Below are 21,882 nucleotides of genomic sequence, written 5' to 3'. Positions count from 1 at the left end.
GTTTAGTTCGGTTATGACTTTAGTCGGATTAATGTGATCAAAAATCTCTGTTTGGAGCTTATGTAGGCCTACAGTTCAAAACTCATGTTTAACTGAATAAACAGTTAGTAAACACAAGTATCTCTTATTGAACATCATTTATTTTCATCACCAATTATCATAGTAGAACAGTTTCTCAAGCAGTTTGTGATGCATTTTGGAAACAGGACATGAGTCCCTGGTCTAATGCGCCACCTGGCTTGAGGAAACCGTTCTCAAAGACTTACTTTTAGTCTTTATTTGGGTAGCACACATATTCTGAATGCCTTCAGCAGAATTCAAATGAGCCATTTGAATCTAAATTAAATCTAGATTAATTCCAGGATTACAGTGAGATTAATCCAGATTTAAAAAAAAAAAAAAAAAGTATCTATGCCCACTTTAATTCAGTGGATGTTTTTATCCCAATATAAAAATAACAAAAGAGTAGTAAATTTGCCCAGAGTGTATCGTTGAGGTTTTTTTATTTTTATTTAAAGCATTTTCTCAAAATATTTTTATACAGTCACCAAAAATCATTTTGCTAGCTGAAACAGAAAAGGTTATGGCCAAATTAAGACTTAAAATCCCCCCGGACAGGATAATAAAATCCCCAACAGTATATAAGGGTTAACCACTCCAAGAGGTGCTGAATCATCAAGATAATTCAGTAGTGGCCTCCAATGAGTATAAAACCTATTGGATGAGCCTCTAAGAGAGAACTTAATCTTCTCCCGTTTCAAAACTTTCTGATGGTTTTGTCCATCAGTAACACTTTTTCTCATTTTCTCTTACTCTGTGTCAGCCATCTTGGACGAGGACTGCAGCCTTGAGTTGGCTTTTCTCTTGGACAGCTCCGAGACGGCCAAGGACAACCATCAGCAGGAGAAAAAGTTCACGATGGACATTATAGAAGGCCTCCAGAGCATCCGCTTGGACACAGGCCGCAAACTCAGCTGGAGAGCGGCCCTGCTCCAGTACAGCAGTCACGTCATCATCGAGCAAACCCTAAAACAGTGGAAAGGCACTGAGAACTTCAAGAGCAGCATCGCACCGATGGCTTACATCGGCCATGGCACTTACACAACCTACGCCATCACCAACATGACCAAGATATTTGTGGAAGAATCCAGCCCGGAACGAATCAAGATCGCCCTGCTCCTCACAGATGGCTTCTTTCATCCCAGAAACCCTGATATCTTCTCTGCCATGGCGGATGCAAAGAACCAGGGCGTGAAGGTGTTCACGATTGGCATCACTCGTACTGCCAACGACCCTGTGAACGCTGCAAACCTGAGGCTGCTTTCCAGTACACCGGCCTCCAGATTCCTCTATAATCTACAAGACACAAACGTCATGGAAAAAGTCATTACTCAGATTGTAAGTACAAGCCAAGCCAATCACAAATCTTGTCCTCATATTGAATAGTTAGTTGCCTTTATTAGTACACATAATTAGATAATTTTTGCTGCAAAGTTTGGCATTTGATACAAACAATTAAATCACACGTATACATACCCACATATACACATACAAAGTACCTTATAAAAGATTACAATTTATTCAGAGCAACAATAGATGAAGGGACAAGGCTATTCCTGAACCGTTTTGTCCTACTAAAAAGCATCTGAAACCTTCAACCCGAAGGTGTAACGGAGTGACTGACACAGAGGGATCCATTTGCAGTATGTTTAATAAACAGTTTAATAAAAACAAGCACACAGATGTAATGCGTGTGCGAACTCACATCAAACACAACAGTGTTACTTTGCAGAGCTGGCGGCAGGTTATCACAGTACGTATGTGCAGGCATGGGTCAGAGGCAGGCGGCGAATATCAAGGTTAGTGTTTAGGCTAGAGTCTAAGGCAGGCGGCGTGGATCAGAGTCAGTATTCAGGCAGAGGTACAAGGCAGGCGGCTGGCAGGACGAGGTCGATGAACAGAGCAGGGTAAGCAACGGGAAAGCAGGCAGTGTAGAGAACCGCTCAGTAGTATTAGCCTGGGCACAAAAAGACTTTGCAATGATTGAGCGTGTGTGTGTGTGTGTGCTGCTTATATGCCAGAGCGTGGGTAATCAAGTGGATGCGCTGCAGGTGTGCATGCTATCAGTTTAAGCGGATGACGTAATGGTTAAAAGTCCGGAGATGGTGACCTCAGCTGGCCAGCGAGGGGAATGACTGGGACCGAGTCGGTGACAGAGGGAGCAGAATAAACTCCTCAGTCAGAGGATGAGAGCTACAGCTACTAATGTTCTGGGCATTCCGTAAAGGCTGCCTACTATACAGGGTTCAATACTTAACTGTGATTTACCAATCAACCTACTAGACCAGTGTAGTGGCAATTTTCTTTAAAGAGGCGCTCTCTGTGGTCAAGAAACAAAGTCTTACTCGGAATGTCTTTTCAAAGTTTTATTCTTTGCAAAGAAGGTCACAGTCATACAGCAACAACCGTTTCTGCAGAGTGAGACACTGAAGTCAAGTGTGTTCACCTTTTTATCTGGTTTTTACTGCTTACTAGGTCAAATCCTAATAATGCCCATTCTGCAACAGTTTCTACAGAATGAGACACTGAAGCAAAGTGTGTTCACCGTTCTATCTAGTTTGTACTGCTTGCAAGGTCAAATCCTAATAAGGCCCATTCTGTACGTGCGTCAGGTGCTCCGCTGTTTCTGCTGTAAGTTTCCACCACACATGTTCATCTAAAAATGAATTTCCATTACAATTCCTCTCTTGTTATCATTCATTGATAACTCATTATTAAATTCATTTTTCAATTGATTTCTAAAATCACATTGGTTAATCATTTATCACTGGTTAATCATTTAACAGGTTTCTGCACACATTCAATACACTAGAGATGTTTAAACACTCTTCTTAATATAGTTTTCCCATTAAGAGTTACCTTTCAAAACATCCCTCTTCCTGGGAGCCGGGCTAAACGAATAATCACTGTTATTGCGCTCCCGATCGAAATCGGACCCTCAGTCACCCCTCAGAGGTTCAAATCACAGAAATTGCCTGTTTTTTCACATTATTGATTTGTTCACATGACAACCTGGCTCAGTCTATTCCTGTTTTTGAGACACACCTCCAAACCATGCCACCAGAGCGAAGGATAGAATAGTATCAATAAAAGCACAATAAAAAAAAAAGAGTAAGCATATTGGGGCCAATGTTAAAACGTGATAGTTTCCTGAGACAATATAGGCGCTGATGCCCCTTCTTGCACACAGCATCACAGTTTGCCTCGAAGTTTAAAGATCGGTCAATAATGGTACTCAAATATTTGTAGTTCTCCACCCATTCTACTTTTTGACCCCTAATATTAGTCACCTCAGCTGCTGTATGATTCCTTCTAAAAGTCATGTATAGACATTTGAATCCTGAAGACCTGTTAGACCAGTTCCTAGAGAAACGGAATATTAGGTGAGAAAGCAGTGGGGGTGACTTGTGTTATATATGTTTCTTAATTTAAGCAGATAAAAACCCCATTGAGATCAAAATCTCATTTACAAGGTAGACAAGCAGGATCGCCGCAGGCCGCCACGGGCCCTTACGCCCCATTCACTCGGGGCTTCAGCGTCAACGCTTGACTGAAGGCGTGTCTGAAGTTGAGGCTAATGCGATCATCATAGTAGCGTCAGCCAAAGAAATTCAGTCAGCAATAGGCCACTGTCTTGCTGGTGTATTTGCATACAGCGATCTGATTGGCTGACGCCTCTGTTGGCGCTTAAAAAGTTGAGCTAGTCCCAACTTCTGCAGCGAGCATCGCCTCTGAAGCGGCGCAGACGGATCCACAATGCAGTTAGGCAACGCCTGACGTCACCCATTCAAAGTGAAGAGATTGCTTATAAAAGTGAAGAGCGGAGGGGTTGGGGGTGGGGGGGGGTGCATCGCTGATGAAAGTGAAAAGCGAGTTGTTGGGAGAGTTGTTGGGAGATTCAGGGGGGTGGTATTGGCTCAGGCTGTTGATAATGTCTCTGAGGCCCCCTTAATTGTATAGGCCCTTAGAATCGTCCTAATGTGTTGAGAGTCTATGGGTGTTTCCCAGTGATGGGTTGCAGCTGAAAGGGCATCCACTTGTGTAAAACATACGCTGGATAAGTTGGCGGTTCATTATGTTGTGGCGACCCTAAATTAATAAAGGGACTAAGCCAAAAAGAAAATGAATGAATGAATAAAATGGGATTACTGGTGTCTTGACAAGTGCTCATTTTAATTGGATACACAGACAAATCAAAGGTTTTTAGGTTTTTTTTTCGGCTTTTTGATGGATTATTTCAATCTTTTTTGTCATGTTTAAATCCATTCTGCAGAATTCCATACATTTTGCAGGACATGCTAAAAGTCTGCAGGTTCTGTCTGGGCTTGTTCAAGGGTTATGACGGGTTAAGACTGCACAATATTTCTGTCTGTTATGATAGTGTCTGTGTCAGATTATGTGATTTGGACTCCCAAATATGTATTCTGTCATGGAAATATAACAGACTGTTGCCTTCCAAAGACCACAGGCATAAATCCCGGGGGATGAAGGGAGAACATGTCCACCCATCCAAGGGTTGTCCCCCCCTCCCCCTAAAAAAATGTTTTTTCTTTTAAATCGCATTCTCTGTTGTGAAAAATATATGTATGTTTACCTAAAATAATTTTTAAGTAGAAAAAAAAAACCCCGCAAAAAAATGAAATTAGAAACAGTTGAGTTCCCCCTCCCCTGTATCACAGTGGTTTGGCCCAATGCCCGCTTTCCCAGCTCATCTCACCCACTCTACAGGCACAAGTCAGGTGTGTGGCTCAGTTTATGTTAAACTACAGAAGGAGGCTATTTCATTTACTTTAGACAAAGTGGTTGTCTTTAATGTAGTTGACGCAGACTCATTCATAAATTAGTTGCACCAAAAATGCTGATTACTAATGTAATGTTTCCATGAATCTTTTATATTAGTAATTAAAATATTACTTATCTAGTGAACGTTAGTTTGTTTACAATAGCTTGTTGCATAGTGCACTGCAACTAACATGCCAAAACCATTTCCCATGTTTCATCTCTGACGACTTAGCATAGTGTTAACTTTAACGGCCACAATTAGCATATTGTTTTTCTGTGCATTTACTAAATGAGCACTGTGTTAAGTCCGAACCCACTGACTCCACTGTATTTTTGTATAATACATTTGTATTAAGTGTCTTAATTAACGTGGACACGTCTAGAAACATATAAGTACATTTATACGAGTACAATTTTACTGTATTATTTGTGTCCCCTTCAAAAATTGCTTATGAAAAATTTATGTTTACTGTCACCCCCTACTGTTAAATAAAATTTACACCCATGCCGAAGCCTCGTTGTTTGCATTTTTCAATGACATGTAATTTCAATGCATCTCTGTTGTGGAGAAGCAGAAAAAAGCACTCTATAATAATCAAAAGAGACAAGTAGAGGGCGATTCTTGAGAACTCATCAACGCATTTCAGAAAAAGAAACATCTGAGCATGTTTTAAATGTTATGAAATAAAAACTAAAGTAGTTTCTTTTTGGGGGTTTTTGATGACTACTTTTGAATTTGATGTCTAATTTACACACAACATAGTTTCATAAACAAAATAGGGTGCCCTTATTCACCTTATTCTCTGTGTACGAGTGGGCACAGCTATTTGAATCTTTTTGGCTCGAGACTTCCGTTTAATTCACTTTTTTCAATTTATTTTTAGACATAAACAGCTCTTTTTGCTACTTGATGTAGCAAACTGATATTTTCCTTTTATTTTATTTTGTCTGAATAATTATGCAAACACTTGTTTGTAGAGTTTTCTAGTGTTAATTATTCCGATTCATTTCTCACATAGGCTTCTGAATCAGAAGTTCTTAAACAAAATCTTCAATGCGGAGCTCACTTCTGCATTGAAGAATAAAATCTATATGATCAACAATGGATATTGGATTTCATCTAGTGGCGATGTTTGGTTCTGTGGCCAAACAAAATTATTTTGTTATTTTGAGATACCGACTTCAAGTTCGGAATATAAAGTAATTTTTCCCAACATTTTGCTTTGAGATTCTGTCAAATTTAGGGTAAATCATGTCATGCAATACACGTTTTGCAAACAATTACATATTTTATATAACATTTTATACTTTTATTGTTTTATTATTTGTATAAACCTAAATATCTCCCCATGTTGGTGTGGGTTTCCTCCGGGTGCTCCTGTTTCCCCCACAGTCCAAAGACATGCATTATACTGTAGGTGAATTGAATAATCTAAATCGGTCATAGTGTATGTGTGTGAATGCAAGAGTGTATGGGTGTTTACCAGTGCTGAATTGCGGCTGGAAGGATATCCGCTGTGTAAAACATATGCTGGATAAGTTGGCCGTTCATTCTGCTGTGGTGACCCCGGAATTATTGAAGGGACTAAACCAAAAAGAAAATGAATCAATTAAGGAACCTAAATAACACATCCCTTTTGCTTCATAACCTTTTTAAAAAAAAATTTTCTCATTTTTTAATCAAGATCAAGCACAGTCTGCACACCTTAGCATCAAAGGTTTGCAGAAATTTAAATTTAATTTGTTTTGTCTCGATTGCCTGGTTGCTGCTTTATTTTGATCCAGTTAGTCTTGTTAGTTTTACAGGTGGACACAGGGCCGGAACTGGGCTTATTTTCAGCCCTGGAGTTTCAAGCCAGACCGGCCCACCTCAGTTCATGACTGTCTATATTAAAATAAGGTCATATCCAATTCAGTTTCTAGTGACACTATCACGTCTTTTTCAGGAAAACAGCTGCTTTAGAAATTCAAATGTTTAAAAGCCCTAACAGTATTATATGTCTTAACAATAAAAATGAAAAAAAAGATTATATTAATTTTCCAGGTGAGATTCGAACACGGGTCGGACAGCGTAGTAACACAACGTATTTACCACTGGTCCACTATAGCTCTTATGCAACAAGAAAAAAAAAAGTATTAGACTGTGAGCTGCAAGACACAGTATTACTTTCTATTGATGGCTTAATCTTTTTCTCCCCCTTTTAGATTTCTGATCAAGTTATGTCAGATTTATTAATGTAGTGAATCATCTGATTTTCATTGAGCAGGTGTAATATTCATTAATATTAATTATTCGAATTCGCTGTTTGGGGTCGAATGATGATAGTTAACGTTACATCATCATTAACGTTAGTTAACCTGCAGGCTGCAGTGCATTTTGCTTTTGGGGCTGCGAGAAAATAAATAAGAAGACCGGCACTGCGGCAAAATAATAAATAAAAAGAGTGAAGCTATGGTCAAATAAATAAATAGATGAAAAAAGTGTGACTGCTGAGAGTGCAAGCAGCTAGGGACACCGGCCATTACGGCCAAAAAACAGACCGGCTCACCGGGAATTCTCCCGGTGCTCCCATTTAGCCAATCCGGGTCTGGGTGGACATGTCTCAATACCTAAAAAATTAATGAACAAAAAACGTTAGCACAAAAAAAATATATATTTTAGGTTGCTTTAATTTAAATAAGTTAATCTGGTTTCAGCTATTTTTTTTAAGCTGTAGAAAGTTTAACTTCAAATTTTTAGTCAGTTTGTTGAGATGACTAGAAAAGTTCATTTCATTCAACTAAATCATTTAAGGCAGCAAGAATTTTTTTATATTGTATTACAGCTGACCACATCTGGCCTATTATTTAATATGTATTTAAAGGTTCAAGACACCCTGGAGTACGTTTTTTTTTTTTACATTTTAATAGATTTGTGTGTGTTGAGCATCGATTGAAACAATGCTAGCACTCGCTTTAATTGTAAGAAAAACTGGATAATTTTGAGCTTTTGTCAGCTAATTTCATCTTCCAGGTTTTGAAAAAATTAATGGGGCAGGATCAAAATTGGCGCCGTAGCACAAATTTGCTAGTGGAGTGATGATGCGTCGGTTTCTCATTATCATTTATAGCGGAGTTTTCTTATCCTATGAGAAGACCCTGCTTCTTAATTATTCATGAGAGCATGAGCTTTCTAAAGGCAAGGCAGTCCTGCTAAACTGTGAGACCCAATGACTGGGTGAGACCGGGTCTGTGCACGGCACGGGTCGTATGTGTTTGTTTCCATGATCCATGGGGTTTGTTGCATGTTTTTCCCCTTGATTCTGTCAGGGCCAATACAGCAAAGCCGTTGGATTGCAGCAAGCATTTTTGTCGGGAGAGCTGTACGAGAATTGGAGAATAGTGGACTTTGTTATCAGTTGACTTTGTTAGCATTTAGACATATCGCCTATATCTGTGCTGCTGTGTACGCATGTTTAAAATCCTCCAGATTACCGGCAGGGCTAATGGTTGGAATAGACCATGCAAGTGATCTGCTGCATTGCTGTCCACTGTGTCTGCATTCAGACCCGGGGATTCACTCATTTGTATCCTTATAATGATATAACAAACTGTGGTTATGTGTATATGAAATTACATTACAACAAATGTAGCAGGGCATTAAATTACTGTTTATTTCTTTGCGTTTTAACTTTGTAAACTATAATATCATGGGTCTCCTTAAGATTTTTGTCTCATTTTGTGAGCCAACTGACAACAGTTGTTCGCTCCCCTGTTTTCTACTCTGCTCCGATGGCCATGCCCACTCCTCCCTCTGCTCTCAGAGCTCCACGGCCATCTCAGAGCATTTTTGGAAAAACATTTTGAGGTAGACTTGAACCGAAAGAGGGGAGTTTCATGGCCCTTTAAACACACGAGAAAAAATAATTATATTGTGTTTTCTAGTGCATGTTTTGAGACTCCTGACGATTAGCCTTTCCTCACTTCTTTTAGTATAATTAGAGTAAACACGTCCTGCTGTGGCTTTTCTGACGTGCATCTGAGTACATATATTCCATCACCCTTTGTTGTCGTTCCTATCGTTGCGCTGATATGTATTTAAAGGAGGTTTCATCTGTCTCATTTGAGCAGAAACGCTTTGATATTATTCCAGCGTAGAGCAGGACTCAGCATGTTAAATGATAATGCTTCCTTTAATCACATTTATCGTTGCTCTGGGGAGATTTGCAGAATGTATACGGGCTGATATAATGTTTAGGAAAAACCACATAAATGAAAGGCTTGCCAAATAGCAACAATTATGTTTTCTGATTTAATGTACCAGCTATGGTTTGGACAGAATCTCATTTTTTTTCTTGTTGTTATCTCTACACAGGCTCAGCTGGCAAACGATGGGGTAAGTAAATAATAATAAAATATCATGACCTAGTTGAACTCAAGTAAGATGGTTTACAAGGACATGCCTTGCGTCCTCATAATTTAAATCATACCTAATGGGGTCTATTGACATACAAAAATGGTTACATGTATCCTACGATGGTTGGGTTTAGGGGTAAAGCCTGATTTATACTTCTGCGTCAAGTGACCGGCGTAACCCACGGCGCATGCAACGCGCGTGGCTGTGCATTTATACTTCTGCGCTCTGTCTCTGTCGGTCTGCATTAACACTTCCGAAACGCTAGTGGGCAGTGAGATGTTAATGTTCCTCTGTGTCGAGTTTCTTCTCTGCTTTTTTGCTTTTCCTGAACACTATCGGGATGTACAAGTGGCTCAAACTCGCTCATTTTGAGACAGGAACCGGCGGACGTGCAACAACTTTAACTATGAGGTAAACACAAAACAAAACTTTCCATCCGGAGCTCCTACACGGGACTCCACACTTGTAAACAATCGCTCGCGCCATTCGCGTGGCTCTCGGTCCCGCCCAGACTCGTCAGCGCTACCAAGCCGACCAATCACAGAGCTTACGCTACGCGTCGTTGCGACGTGTAGTTACATTTTTTGAGAGGTGCACGTCAGTGACGGCGATGGCCACGGCGAAGGGCTATGCGTCAGCGCCGTAGCATACGCCGACGTTTGACGCAGAAGTATAAATCAGCCTTAAGAGTGGGGTAAGGCCATAAATAAGTGGTTTGTACTGCATAAAATACATTTTGACTATCGAGTGTTCTTGTAAACCATATATACAAGCCTGTGCAGTATTTCCTCTGGGATTTTTTCCAGCTGTGGCGGCAGGCCTTTTTTACACAGATCTACCAACTACCTATGGCGTTATTTTAATGACACATGTCTTGAGCGCAGTATTACAAGTCGAGATCGCATTTATGTAATATGCCTACGAGCATGTGAATCTCTTTGCTTGCGTGCTGATTTCCTCTGCTCATGCACAAAACTTCTTGCACTCCCTCAAATATACGCTGGTCAAGCGCAGATCTTCTTGTGCGCTCTCAAATAAACGCTGCTGAAGTGCGATTTAGAGCGTTTATGTAGCGAGTATGTCTCCAACATTTATTAGATATGCTAGGAATATTTATGAATGTCTCCAATAGTCCTACAGAGCGGCATTAATGCATTCTGAAGTAAAGTGAAACGGCTATACGTTGTGTTTGCTGGACTCACGCATCACGCTGTCAGTCAGCCAGTCAGTCAGTCAGCACGTAACCTTAAAGGGTTAAACAAATGACGCACAGCACTACTACGATTACAGAAAAGTTATAATTCACTAACCTTTTAATGCGTAATGGTGCGTTTATCACCCGCTATTAAAAAAAAACAAAAGCACGACTGAATGTTTTGAATGAAAAGATGTAATGTAGCCGTGGAGGGATCAATTTTGGCGTGGTGCCCCGTAATGGAAAAATGAAAGTAGAAGAACCATGCTGTGTGTGTACTGGTTTTGGTGGTTTACAAGGACATTCATTTGTATAACATGTGTATGACCTAGTTATCCTCTATATAGGTGGTTTAGGACAACATGCCTTGTGTCCTTGTAATTCAAAATGCCTAAAAATCCTGCCTAAAGGGGTTTTTGAAATTATAATGTGCTATATGTTCCTATGATGGTTGGGTTTAGGGGTAGGGGAGAGGTAAGGCCATATATAAGTGGTCTTCACTGTATAAAATACAGTACGCCTATGGAGAGTCCTTATAAATCCCCAATACCAAGATGTTATTTTTGGTTATTCAATAAAGTAACAATGTTTTTTATGCCAGAATTCTTATTTTCCTCACACTACAACATGTCTAAAATAAGATGTTTCCATTACTCTTTTGTCCATATTCAGTGTCCTCTGTCTCAGAAGTGTGTATGTGAGAAGGGCGAGCGAGGACCCAGTGGCCCAGCGGTAAGTATTTTCACATTAAACGTCCTTCAACATGGCACCGTTTCCACACGAGCCCAAAGGCACATTTTTTTCCTCCTCTTCCTAAGAAGTTTGGATTGCTTTGAGGAATGTCAACAGTAGGGAAGACACGATTCTGACATTTCGGATAACTGCTCTGCTTTGTAAAAGTCAGGATAATTATCGTCTTTGTCAGGACCCCTCAGCACTACCTAGGGGAAAACACTAAATAAGATTCCACAAAAAAAAGAAAACGCTTTAGTCTGTTGAAAGTGAAGAGAATCTAATTGCAGGTTGTGACTGAAGAACCTTGACGTTCAAAACACTTAAGTGTCCAGAATTTACGCTTTACCACATGCACACCTGCCAATGAGTTAACAGACACAATCAAATGTATGGAAGAAAAAATGATTAGCCCTCCTGTGAAATTTGTATTCTTTTTTGGATACTTCCCAAGGGCTGTTTAACGTAGAGATTTTAACACATTTGAAAACATACAGTAATAGTTTTAATAACTAGGTTTTTTTTTTTTTGTCTTTGCCATGATGACAGTACATAATATTTTACTAGTTCAATAAGAGAAATAAACATTTTTTCATTACAGTCAAACAAAAAAAAACATCACTTGTGAAATGTTTGAAAAACATATACAAATTTCACATGAGGGCTAATAATTTAGCCTTAAACTGTACGTATTGTGATACTTTAACTGTATTCTTTTACTTGCAAATAGTGGAGGTTTGGGTGGCACGGTGGCTTAGCGGTTAGCACTGTTGCCTTACAGCAAAGAGGTCGCTGGTTCAAGTCCCAGCTAGGTCTGTTGGCATTTCTGTGAGGAGTTTGCATGTTCTCCCCTTGTTGGCGTGAGTTTCCTCCGGGTGCTTTGGTTTCCCCCACAGTCCAAAGACATGTGCTATACATGTAGGTGAATTGAATAAACTAAATTGACTGTAATGTATTTGGATGTAAATGAAAGAGTGCATGGGTGTTTCTCAGTACTAAGTTGCGGCTGGAAGGGCATCCTCTGCTTAAAACATTTGCCGGGATAATTGGCGGTTCACTTCATTCCATGGTAGCGACCCCTGATAAAGACGGGACTCAGCCAAAGGACAGTGAATGAATGAATGAACAGAGGAGGTTTTTCTGCATGCCAAATAATCTGATCTTCAGAGTTTCTACTTGATATAAATAAAATATATCAAAGAATTAAAACGTACTGAACAAGTTCAGATTCATTGGATAAAATGTTTTATGTAAAAACTGCTAGTAATGCATTAATAAAATGCACTGTAAATGCTGGGTTATTAATATGGTCAAATATCGACAAACCCAACATTGGGTTAATTTTTTGCAGTTAAATTTAAATTATGATTTTTAACCCAGTGGATTTGTTTGACTAAATTTGATCCAATGTTAAAACAACCCAGCAAATTTATAGAGCTATTTTTATATTGTATTACTGTCAGCATTTACAGTGGACTGATTTTAATAACAATAAAGTGCCTAAAAATGCACCACTATAGAAAAATACAAATACCTGACTGACAATCAACATTAAATGACTCGAATTGAAATAGGTCCACAATTACTTTAATTGCTAAAATTGAATGAAGCGAATTGTTTCATTTAAATAAAATATTTGCCTTTAAAGTAAAACACAAGTTGCGGAGACTTTTATTTCAGTACATTGATGTGCTTCCAACTGGAACTGAATATTGAGTAGGAGGCGGGGCTTTATTTTGTTGCATCATTCTCCCATAGCAAACTAACGGTAAGAGGGGCGTGGTTAAAAATACTGTTTTTAAAGATGTCAAACTGTCCGCATCAGAAAGGACCGCCCCTCCAAACGCAGAAGCAAATGCTTGGACTTTGATTGACCCTTTTACCAGTGGATTAAATTGACTAATTGTTCACTTAAAGCAGGGGTGTCCAAGCTCAGTCATGGAGGGCCGGTGTCCTGCATTCTTTAGCTACAACTTCCTTCACACAAAGATCTGATTTTTGCATGCCAAGAAAGAGCTTGATTAGCTGGTTCAGGTGTGTTTAATTGGAGTTGGAATTAAAATATGCAGGACACCAGCCCTCCAGGAGAGAGTTTGGGCACTCCTGACCTAAAGAATATGAACATTGTAATTGTAGATGTCACAACGGCTTTAAAAGACAACACAGATATACTTAGCATTGGCATTGCCCTTAAATACTATGAGATGAAAAGTTCCAGCCCAATGGAAAAGTTCATTTCTGGCCCTGGTGTGGAAGGGAGGATCATGTTAAAGTCATTTGTTTAGTGACAGACGCCTAACCATCATTATCCAGGTGCTTTCACCTCTTAGAGATTCCTCACATTCCCATGAGTGTCAATTACAGGCCACGGTAATTGCTCTCATTAGCTGAACTCTGACAGAAGCAGTTATTGCTGACCAGCTACTGAATTAACTGATTTTACAAACTCCACATTATTATCCCATGTATACCTTGCATGGCATGGTATAAACACTTTATTAGTACTTAACACTGGATTAAGTTTGATTAAAAAAAATAATAATAAAAACATCCACTTGTTAAACTATTATGCGTGAACTTGGGGGAAAAGGTTTAACCAATAATGGGCTGGCAGCCAGAGGAAATCCTAAAATGGCTAAAACTGAAATATAATTATTAAATTACTTACAATTAGTCAATTACTAAAACCATAGTTCAATAATAAAAGCGAAGCCAGATTTGGTTTTGTTCCCAAATAGTACACTGCACAAAGCAATTAGTTGACTTTACTTAATAAAAATGAGTAAACATGTTGCCTTAATATTAAATAAATGAACTGTATTTATAAGGATAATTATAAAAGTCACTTCAACATTTCCAAGTTACAATGGGTTCACTCAGTTTTTCGTAAAGTAAAATAACGACCTGATTTTGCAGTGTAGGATAAACATAAGCTTTACATTATTAAACAAACCTTATTTCATTGCCTTAACGACTAAAATGAAAATTAAGTAAAAAATAAATGCAATAAAATAAAGCTAATTAAAAAGATTAAGAAATATTATAACAGTACAAAAATTATGTTAGGTTAACACTTAAAAAACATCTACTTGCCAAGCCATAATGCATGAACTTTAAATTTAATAAACTAATTTCGAGAGGAGCATGTGATATGATTGATCGCGGCTGGTCTCTTATCTGCAATCATTAATAAACCAATCAGATGAATCCAAACTTACAGTAAATAGCCTATTAAACTTCATTTTTAAATAATCTCCCCCGTCCACCCCATCTACCCCTTTTCCTCCTTTACCAGGTGGAGTTCTTTAGACCTACCTGATCTCAGACCCCCTTACAAGCCAATTGACCAGTGAACTCTTAAAATAAAATAAATTAATTCATGAAATATTTAATATTTAAATATTTATTATATGACAAGTAAAATTATATTATTCACAGTTTAAATAACAAAATTACTAATCTCAAATAGAATTACTGAATTACTAACAATAATTCTATTACTAAAACCAAAATAAACATAAAAGCTAAAAGTAAAATGATTTTTATTCCCAAATAGTAGCTAGCTAAGACAGAAACATAACCCAGGATTGCTATTAATTAAAACTAAAATTAAAACACAAGATATACGTATGAAAAATAAACCTAAACTCTAAAACTTTTTAAAGTTTGTTAATTTTCCTTCGGTTTAGTCCTTTTATACATCAGGGATCGCCACAGCAGAATGAACCGCCAACTTATCAAGCATATGTTTTACACAGCGGATGCCCTTCCAGCTGCAACCCATCACTAGGAAACAACCATACACTCATACACAAACATACACTACGGACACTTTAGCTTCACATACTGTACAGCGCATGTCTTTGGACTTTTTTTGGAAACCAACGAGGCTGGAACCAGTGACAGTTTTGCTGTGACGCAACATTGATAGCCACTGCGCCACCGCACCATCCCTAATAATTACTTAAAAATAAACATAAATAAATAGATAAAGTAAAATACAATTATTTATAGTTGAACTACAAAAACTGAAATATAATTACTAAATGCTAACAATTCTTCTTAAGTACTGAAACCAAAATGAAAATAGAAGCTCAAAACACATTCATAAATGTGTTGCCAGATTTGTTTTCTGTTCCCAAATAGTAGCTAACCAGGATAAAAACATAAGACAGTATTGTTATTATTTAAAACTATATATATATATATATATATATATATATATATATATATATATATATATATATATATATATATATATATATATATATATATATATATATATATATATTGAATATAAAAATCAGCTGCAACCCAACACTGGGAAACACCTATACACTATTGCATTCACATACATACACTACAGAAAATTTAGCTCATTCAATTCACATACACCGCATGACTTTGAACAGTGGGGAAACACTGGGAGAACACGCAAACTCCACACAGAAATGCCAAGTCACCCAGCCAGGGCTCAAACCAATGACCTTCTTGCTGTGAGGCAATCGTGCTACCCACTGTGCCACGGTGATGCCCCTTTTATGGAACCAAATAAGTACTAAACCTAAATACATGGCTCATTGGTTAGCACTGTCACCTCACAGCAAGAAGGTCGCTGGTTCAAGTCTCGGCTGGGTCAGTTTCTGTGTGGAGTTTGCATGTTCTCCCCATGTTGGCGTGGGTTTCCTCTGGGTGCTCCGGTTTCCCCCACAGTCCAAAGACAAGTGGTATAGTTGAAGTGAAAATACTAAATTAGCCATAGTGTATTTGTGTGTGAATAAGTGTGTATGGGTTTTTTTTTTGGGTTGCAGCTGGAAGGGCATCCGCTGTTCATTCTGCTTTGGCGACTCCTGATGAATAAATGAACTAAGCCGAAGAAAAATAAATGAATGAATGAATGAATGAATGAATGAATGAACCAATGAATGAAAGGTTAGCTCTACAGGACTAGTAAACAGTTAGAAATCAGACATATAAGCTCATTTTTCAGATGTTGTGCAGATATTGCGAGTTAAAATTCATTCACTTCCTCCTGTTTTTTTTTTTTTTTACCCTGCAGGGAAAGAAGGGTCGTCCAGGTGAGGACGGAACACCTGGGGCCAAAGGCCAAAAGGTCAGCATTTTATCTTACTACAGCTGTCTCTCTGTCACTCTCTCTGCTTGCATTTGTGAATGTACACTCTCAGAAATAAAGGTACGAGAGCTGTCACTGGGGTGGTATCTTTTTAAAAGCTACACATTTGTACCTAAGGATTCCTATTAATACCTCAAGGGTACATAATAGTACCTAAAAAGTACAAAAGTGTTCCTCTTAAAATGTTTAGCTACAAATATTTAAGCTTTTGAGGTACTAATATGGACCCTTTCAGTACAGATGTGTAACTTTTGCAAAGGTACCAACCCAGCGACAGCTCTAGTGGCTTTATTTCCGAGAGTGTACAAGGGAAATGTGTTGAGATGCTGATTGATGTTGTGTATATTTATATTTCATATTTCTGCTTTAAATGTCATATGCATTTACTCAGATTGAGCAGAATGACAGATGTGTTTCGTGCTCTTGTTAGGGTGAAGCTGGTTTAAGTGGACTTCCTGGTCGAGAGGGTACAGAGGTGAGATATATTTAGTTTTATTTGAATGAAAAATACAATTTATTAGTGCAGATTCAGAATAAACCATCATAAAAAATAAATCATTTTACACCAACAAAACTACATGTTATAGGGTAATTCTGGTAGAAATTATGTTTAAAGGTAAATATTGCTGGTTATAATTGAAAGTAAATGAAAAGAGTATGAAAAATCTTTATTGATAATTAATTTTAAATATTTTAAAAACACATTTTTCAGGCAATTTAATCATAAGGGTTATAAAGGATCTATTGTAATATCACTTCCTGTTTTATGATTTTCAAGTCACTTTTCTGTATTTTTGATAACACAATAGTTTTTTTTTTTTTTTTTACTGGAACATTATTAAAATATTTCCTTAAAGTAAATTAACTAAATTAAATAAATGAAAATAATAATTAAATAAATAAATTAATTAATTAAATAATTAAATAAATAAAAAATAATAGCAAAAAACATACAATAAATCAATCAATGAATAATAACAATAATTAACTAAAATAACAAAATAAAAATAACAAAATAAAAAGTAAATAGATAAAAATAAAGAATTTTAAAAAATAAATAAATAAATACATACATAAAGAAAATAATAAAATAAATAAATAAATAAATATAAAAATAATAACCAAATAAATAATACATAAAATAAAGTAAATAAATAAATAGAAATAAATAAACAAATGAAAATAATAATTTACTAACTAAATGATTAAATAAATTAAAATAAATAAAAATATTAACTAAATAAATAAATAAATTAATTAATACAAATAAATTAATAAATAGAAATAAATTAATAACTAAAAAAATAACCAAATAAAGTAAATACATAAAATAAATAAATTAAAATAATAAATAAATTAAAAAAATAATTAACTAACTCAAACAGTAAATACATATATACAAATACATACATACATACATACATACATACATACATACATACATACATACATACATACATACATACATACATATATGGTTTTTACTTCTGAAACGTAAAAGTTTAGTCAATTGTAGTTTGCATTTATGAACTACGTTTTTTTTTTTTAAACTAGACAAAAAGATTAGTATCAAATATCATCGTCCACTTTACATAACTGAATTTATAAATAAATGAGATATTGCCATTAAAAATATAAATGTCTTTTTGTTTTGATCTCAGGGGAAACCAGGCTACAAAGGAGAGCAGGTACTAAATTCCTGCAACCATTCACATTATTTATTTTTATTAAATCACACAAATATATGAGATTGTTATTACTATCATGTTTTCTTGTATGTCCACAGGGGGAAAGAGGAGAATGTGGGACTCCAGGAATCAAAGGAGACCGAGTGCGTAGACATAACACTATTTCTGTATTCAGTCCTTGATCATTAGAGAATATTAATAAAAGAGTATATGTTGTAAAAAATCTTATCGCATAGGGTCCTGAAGGTCCAGTTGGCACTCAAGGGTCCAGAGGTCTGCAGGTGGGTGTGATTATGATTTATTGTTTTTAAACATTTACAGGTGACGACAAAATTATTATTCATTTTAATACTTTTTCAAAATATTTCCCAAGTGCTGTTTAACTGAGAAGATTTTTAAAGCATACTCAAAAATGCTTCTCACTCAGGGCTGCCTATGCTAATGAGGGAGAAATCGTGACTAATAAGCGGGGCTTTCTCCTTCTGATTGGCATTCCCGTTGCACCAATTCATCATTCGCTCTAAAGAATAGCAATGTGCGCTAGTAAAATAAACATTGTAAATTTTGATTTCACAACTTTACCCACCCAATATATCAAATTAAATATGATGTTACAAACGGTATGTTAATTTATTGTTTGGAAATCACTACCTCCAAATTAACATATTATTAATAAATGGTGTTTTTTCATTGGATTGGGTTATTGGTTTGCATATAAACTGGGCGACAGGTTATTTCAACAAGCTAATTTTTGTTAGTTATGAGCAAATTGGTGTGCATGTAATCATGCTTGCTGAACATACAATTTCATGTCTCCCCTGCAGGGTTTACCAGGACCACAGGGTGACATCGGTCCGGAGGGCGCACAGGGAAAAAAGGTCTGTGCCTTATAATCACAAACCATTATCATGTCTAACACCTGGAAAATGTGCACTGTTCTCCATGTTCTCTGTTCAGTGTGTTAGAGTGCATGAGAAAACCCACACACTGAGGACTTCTTTCTGTGCTATATCAGGATATAGTCTGTACAGGAATTACAGAGTGAAAATAAAAAACTTTTTAAAGACCTTTTTTAAGCAACATCAGCTCATTCTGAAAATGTTTCCGGAAATTGCGTAATATACAGCCAGAAGTACTTATGGCCGCATTTCGTGTTTAAAACGAACACTACAAGGCTACTGACGCCGTTCCTTTTCATGCAACCAGCTGACCAATTACCTCCGTATGGCCGGCTTTCCTGCTGTTACCAGTTTGTCCAGTTATCTCACCATGTACGTCAGCAGACTTGAGACACTGAGAGGAGTTGACCACAACGACAGAGTTCAAGTTAGAGCTGTAAACGGGCCTTAAAAGTTAGGCCCGACAGAATTCAGCCAGACAAGTTCATTTTGATTGACAGTTTTTTAAGCCCGAACTGACATTATTCAAATGTGCACATGCACACAACAATCTTGCCTTTTTTCAAGAATGCAACGTTTATACGAATTTTAGCAATTTATTCATTAAAAAAACGTAGACTATAGGCCATTTGGAAGTTGGAACAAAGAAATAAAATAAGTCCTGTTACATTTTAACATCTCAGCGCTTTAAATAGGCCTAGGTATACATGTAGATGTAAAGACCCTGGATAAAAACCCATTGAGATCGAGATCTCATTTACAAGGGTGACCTTGCCAAGAGGTCCGCAACACACGCTTATGAAAAAAATTAAAACAGTAGGACCACAAGATTTCATCTCTGTTATTTGCAGACGATGTTGTTCCGATGGCTTCATCGAACATAGATCTTCAGCATGCACTGGGACAGTTTGCTGCCGAGTGTGACGCGGCTGGGATGAAAATCAGCACCTCAAGTCCCAGGCCATGGTGCTCCACTGGAAAAAGGTGGTGTGCCACCTCCAGGTTGGAGGAAAATCCCTACCCCAGTTGGAGGAGTTCAAGTATCTTGAGGTTTTGTTTTACGAGTGAGGGAAAGATGGAACGTGAGATTGAAAGGCGGATAGGTGCAGTGGCAGCAGTAATGCGGTCGATGTGCTGGTCCGTTGTGGTGAAGAAGGAGCTCAGCCGAAAGACAAAGCTCTCAATTTACCAGTCAATCAACAGTCTTACTCTCACCTATGGTCATGAGCTTTGGTTCATGACCGAAAGAATAAGATCTCGGATACAAGCGGCCGAAATGAGTTTCCTTCGAAGGGTGGCAGGGTGCACCCTTATGGATAGGGTGAGGAGCTCTGACACCCAGGAGGAGCTCGGAGTAGAGCCGCTGCTCCTCCACATCGAGAAAAGTCAGCTGAGGTGGCTCGGGCATCTGTTTCGGATGCCTCCTGAACGCCCACCTAGGGAGGTGTTCTAGGCATGTCCCACCAGGAGATGGCCTCGGGGAAGACTCAGGACTCGCTGGAGGGACTATGTCTCTCAGCTAGCCTGGGAACGCCTTGGGATCCCCCCGGAGGAGCTGGAGAAAGTGTCTGGGGAGAGGGACATCTGGGGTTCTGCTGCCCCCACGACCCGGCCCCGGAAAAGCGGTAGAAAATGAATGAATGAATGAATAATAATAATAATAATAATAAATAGAAAGTAAATATAAAAATACAGTTTAGTTATTTAGCTATACCACACTACAATATATTAAAAGCACAGACCTTGATAAATGGACTGTTGTTTGTTTGTTATAAAGGATAGAGCGAAAAGATTTGATTGAGATGAGCTCAGACAATTTTAGTTCAGACTGAATGAGTATTCCAGGATGAGGGGGCAGCATGACTGAAGGCTCGCCTCCCCATTTCAGTTCGAACCCGGGGAACAGTCAAATGATAAGAATCACTTGAACGTAGGGCATATTGGCTTTTTGACTTTTGAAGAAACGTACATACACTTAGCCCTAAAACTGGCCAACACACCAATAAAAAAAGTCTTTCCCAACAAATTAAATTAAAATAAATTCTAAATCATGACGGGTATTTGAATAATAAAAGAATAATGCAAATATACTCGGTTTACATTATGCATTCATGATTTAATTAAAATTTAGTTATGATTTAAAAACCCTTTACTCACCAAGATTAGGCTATGTGTTTTGGCACTCACAAGAGAAATTAGAGATATGAAAAAGCATACTCTGAAAACTGAACTGACACCGATTCAATTTTGATCTTCTATGTGAAGCTGCATGACACAATCTACATTGTAAAAGTGCTATAAAAATAAAGGTGAATTGAATTGAAAATGTCTCTTTTTTAAAAAAGACCACAGTTACATCTGCAGTGCGAAGGTCTTCGCTGACTGCAGTCATTCTAGTTCATTTTAAGGCACTTGTGCTCATAAAGGGGGCAATTATAAACATGTTTTAACACGTTTTGTATCTCCTTTAATAGATTCTTCTAGACAGGGCTGCTGCTTTGCCAGTAGTTTCCCTAGTTTAATTTAACTGCAGGAAGCATTCAGAGGTTAAAGTGCCCTGCAGACTTATACACTCACCGGCCACTTTATTAGGTTTAAATTTAAATTTAAATTTCTAATCAGCCAATTGAATGGCAGCAACTCAATGCATTTAGGAATGTAGTCATAGTCAAGATGATCTGCTGCAGTTCAAACCGAGCATCAGAAGAAAGGTGATTTAAGTAACTGAACGTGGCATGGTTCGGTGTCAGACGGGCTGGTCTGAGTATTTCAGAAACTGCTGATCTATTGAGATTTTCAAGCACAACCATCTCTAGGGTTTACAGAGAATGGTCCGAAAATAGAGAATATATCCAGTGAGCGGCAGTTCTGTGGGTGCAAATGCCTTGTTGATGCCAGAAGCCAGAGGAGAATGGCCAGACTGGTTCTAGCTGATAGAAAGGCAACAGTAACTCAAATAACCATTTGTTACAACCAAGGTCTGCAGAAGAGCATCT

The 21,882-nt window shown here is 37.6% G+C and overlaps 1 protein-coding gene and 1 long non-coding RNA gene across 3 annotated transcripts in view; one reads left to right on the top strand and one right to left on the bottom strand.

Annotated features, from left to right (window-relative positions):
- col28a2a (collagen, type XXVIII, alpha 2a) overlaps positions 1–21,882 on the top strand; it is a 63,781-nt gene that overhangs the window by 11,391 nt on the left and 30,508 nt on the right. The window contains 9 exon segments of the mRNA NM_001159842.2: positions 824–1,398; positions 9,197–9,217; positions 11,106–11,165; positions 16,225–16,278; positions 16,730–16,774; positions 17,961–17,987; positions 18,086–18,130; positions 18,224–18,268; positions 18,812–18,865. Of these exon segments, the coding sequence (NP_001153314.2) occupies positions 824–1,398; positions 9,197–9,217; positions 11,106–11,165; positions 16,225–16,278; positions 16,730–16,774; positions 17,961–17,987; positions 18,086–18,130; positions 18,224–18,268; positions 18,812–18,865 (926 nt within the window).
- Positions 1–21,882, bottom strand: part of LOC141376215 (uncharacterized) — a 56,279-nt gene that overhangs the window by 15,357 nt on the left and 19,040 nt on the right. The window contains exons 4-5 of one of the 2 annotated variants that reach the window (XR_012385647.1): positions 6,327–6,427; positions 814–1,356 (exon numbers count right to left, since the gene is read on the bottom strand). This is a non-coding gene — a long non-coding RNA (uncharacterized lncRNA). The remainder of the gene's footprint in view (positions 1–813; positions 1,357–6,326; positions 6,428–21,882) is intronic. The other variant, XR_012385648.1, reaches the window with a different exon arrangement.

The sequence above is a fragment of the Danio rerio genome, chromosome 9 (assembly GCF_049306965.1).
Source record: "Danio rerio strain Tuebingen ecotype United States chromosome 9, GRCz12tu, whole genome shotgun sequence".
Classification (NCBI taxonomy): Eukaryota; Metazoa; Chordata; class Actinopteri; order Cypriniformes; family Danionidae; genus Danio; species Danio rerio.
The sequence above is the reverse complement of the archived record's forward strand: the minus strand, read 5'-3'. Positions and strand labels throughout refer to the sequence as shown.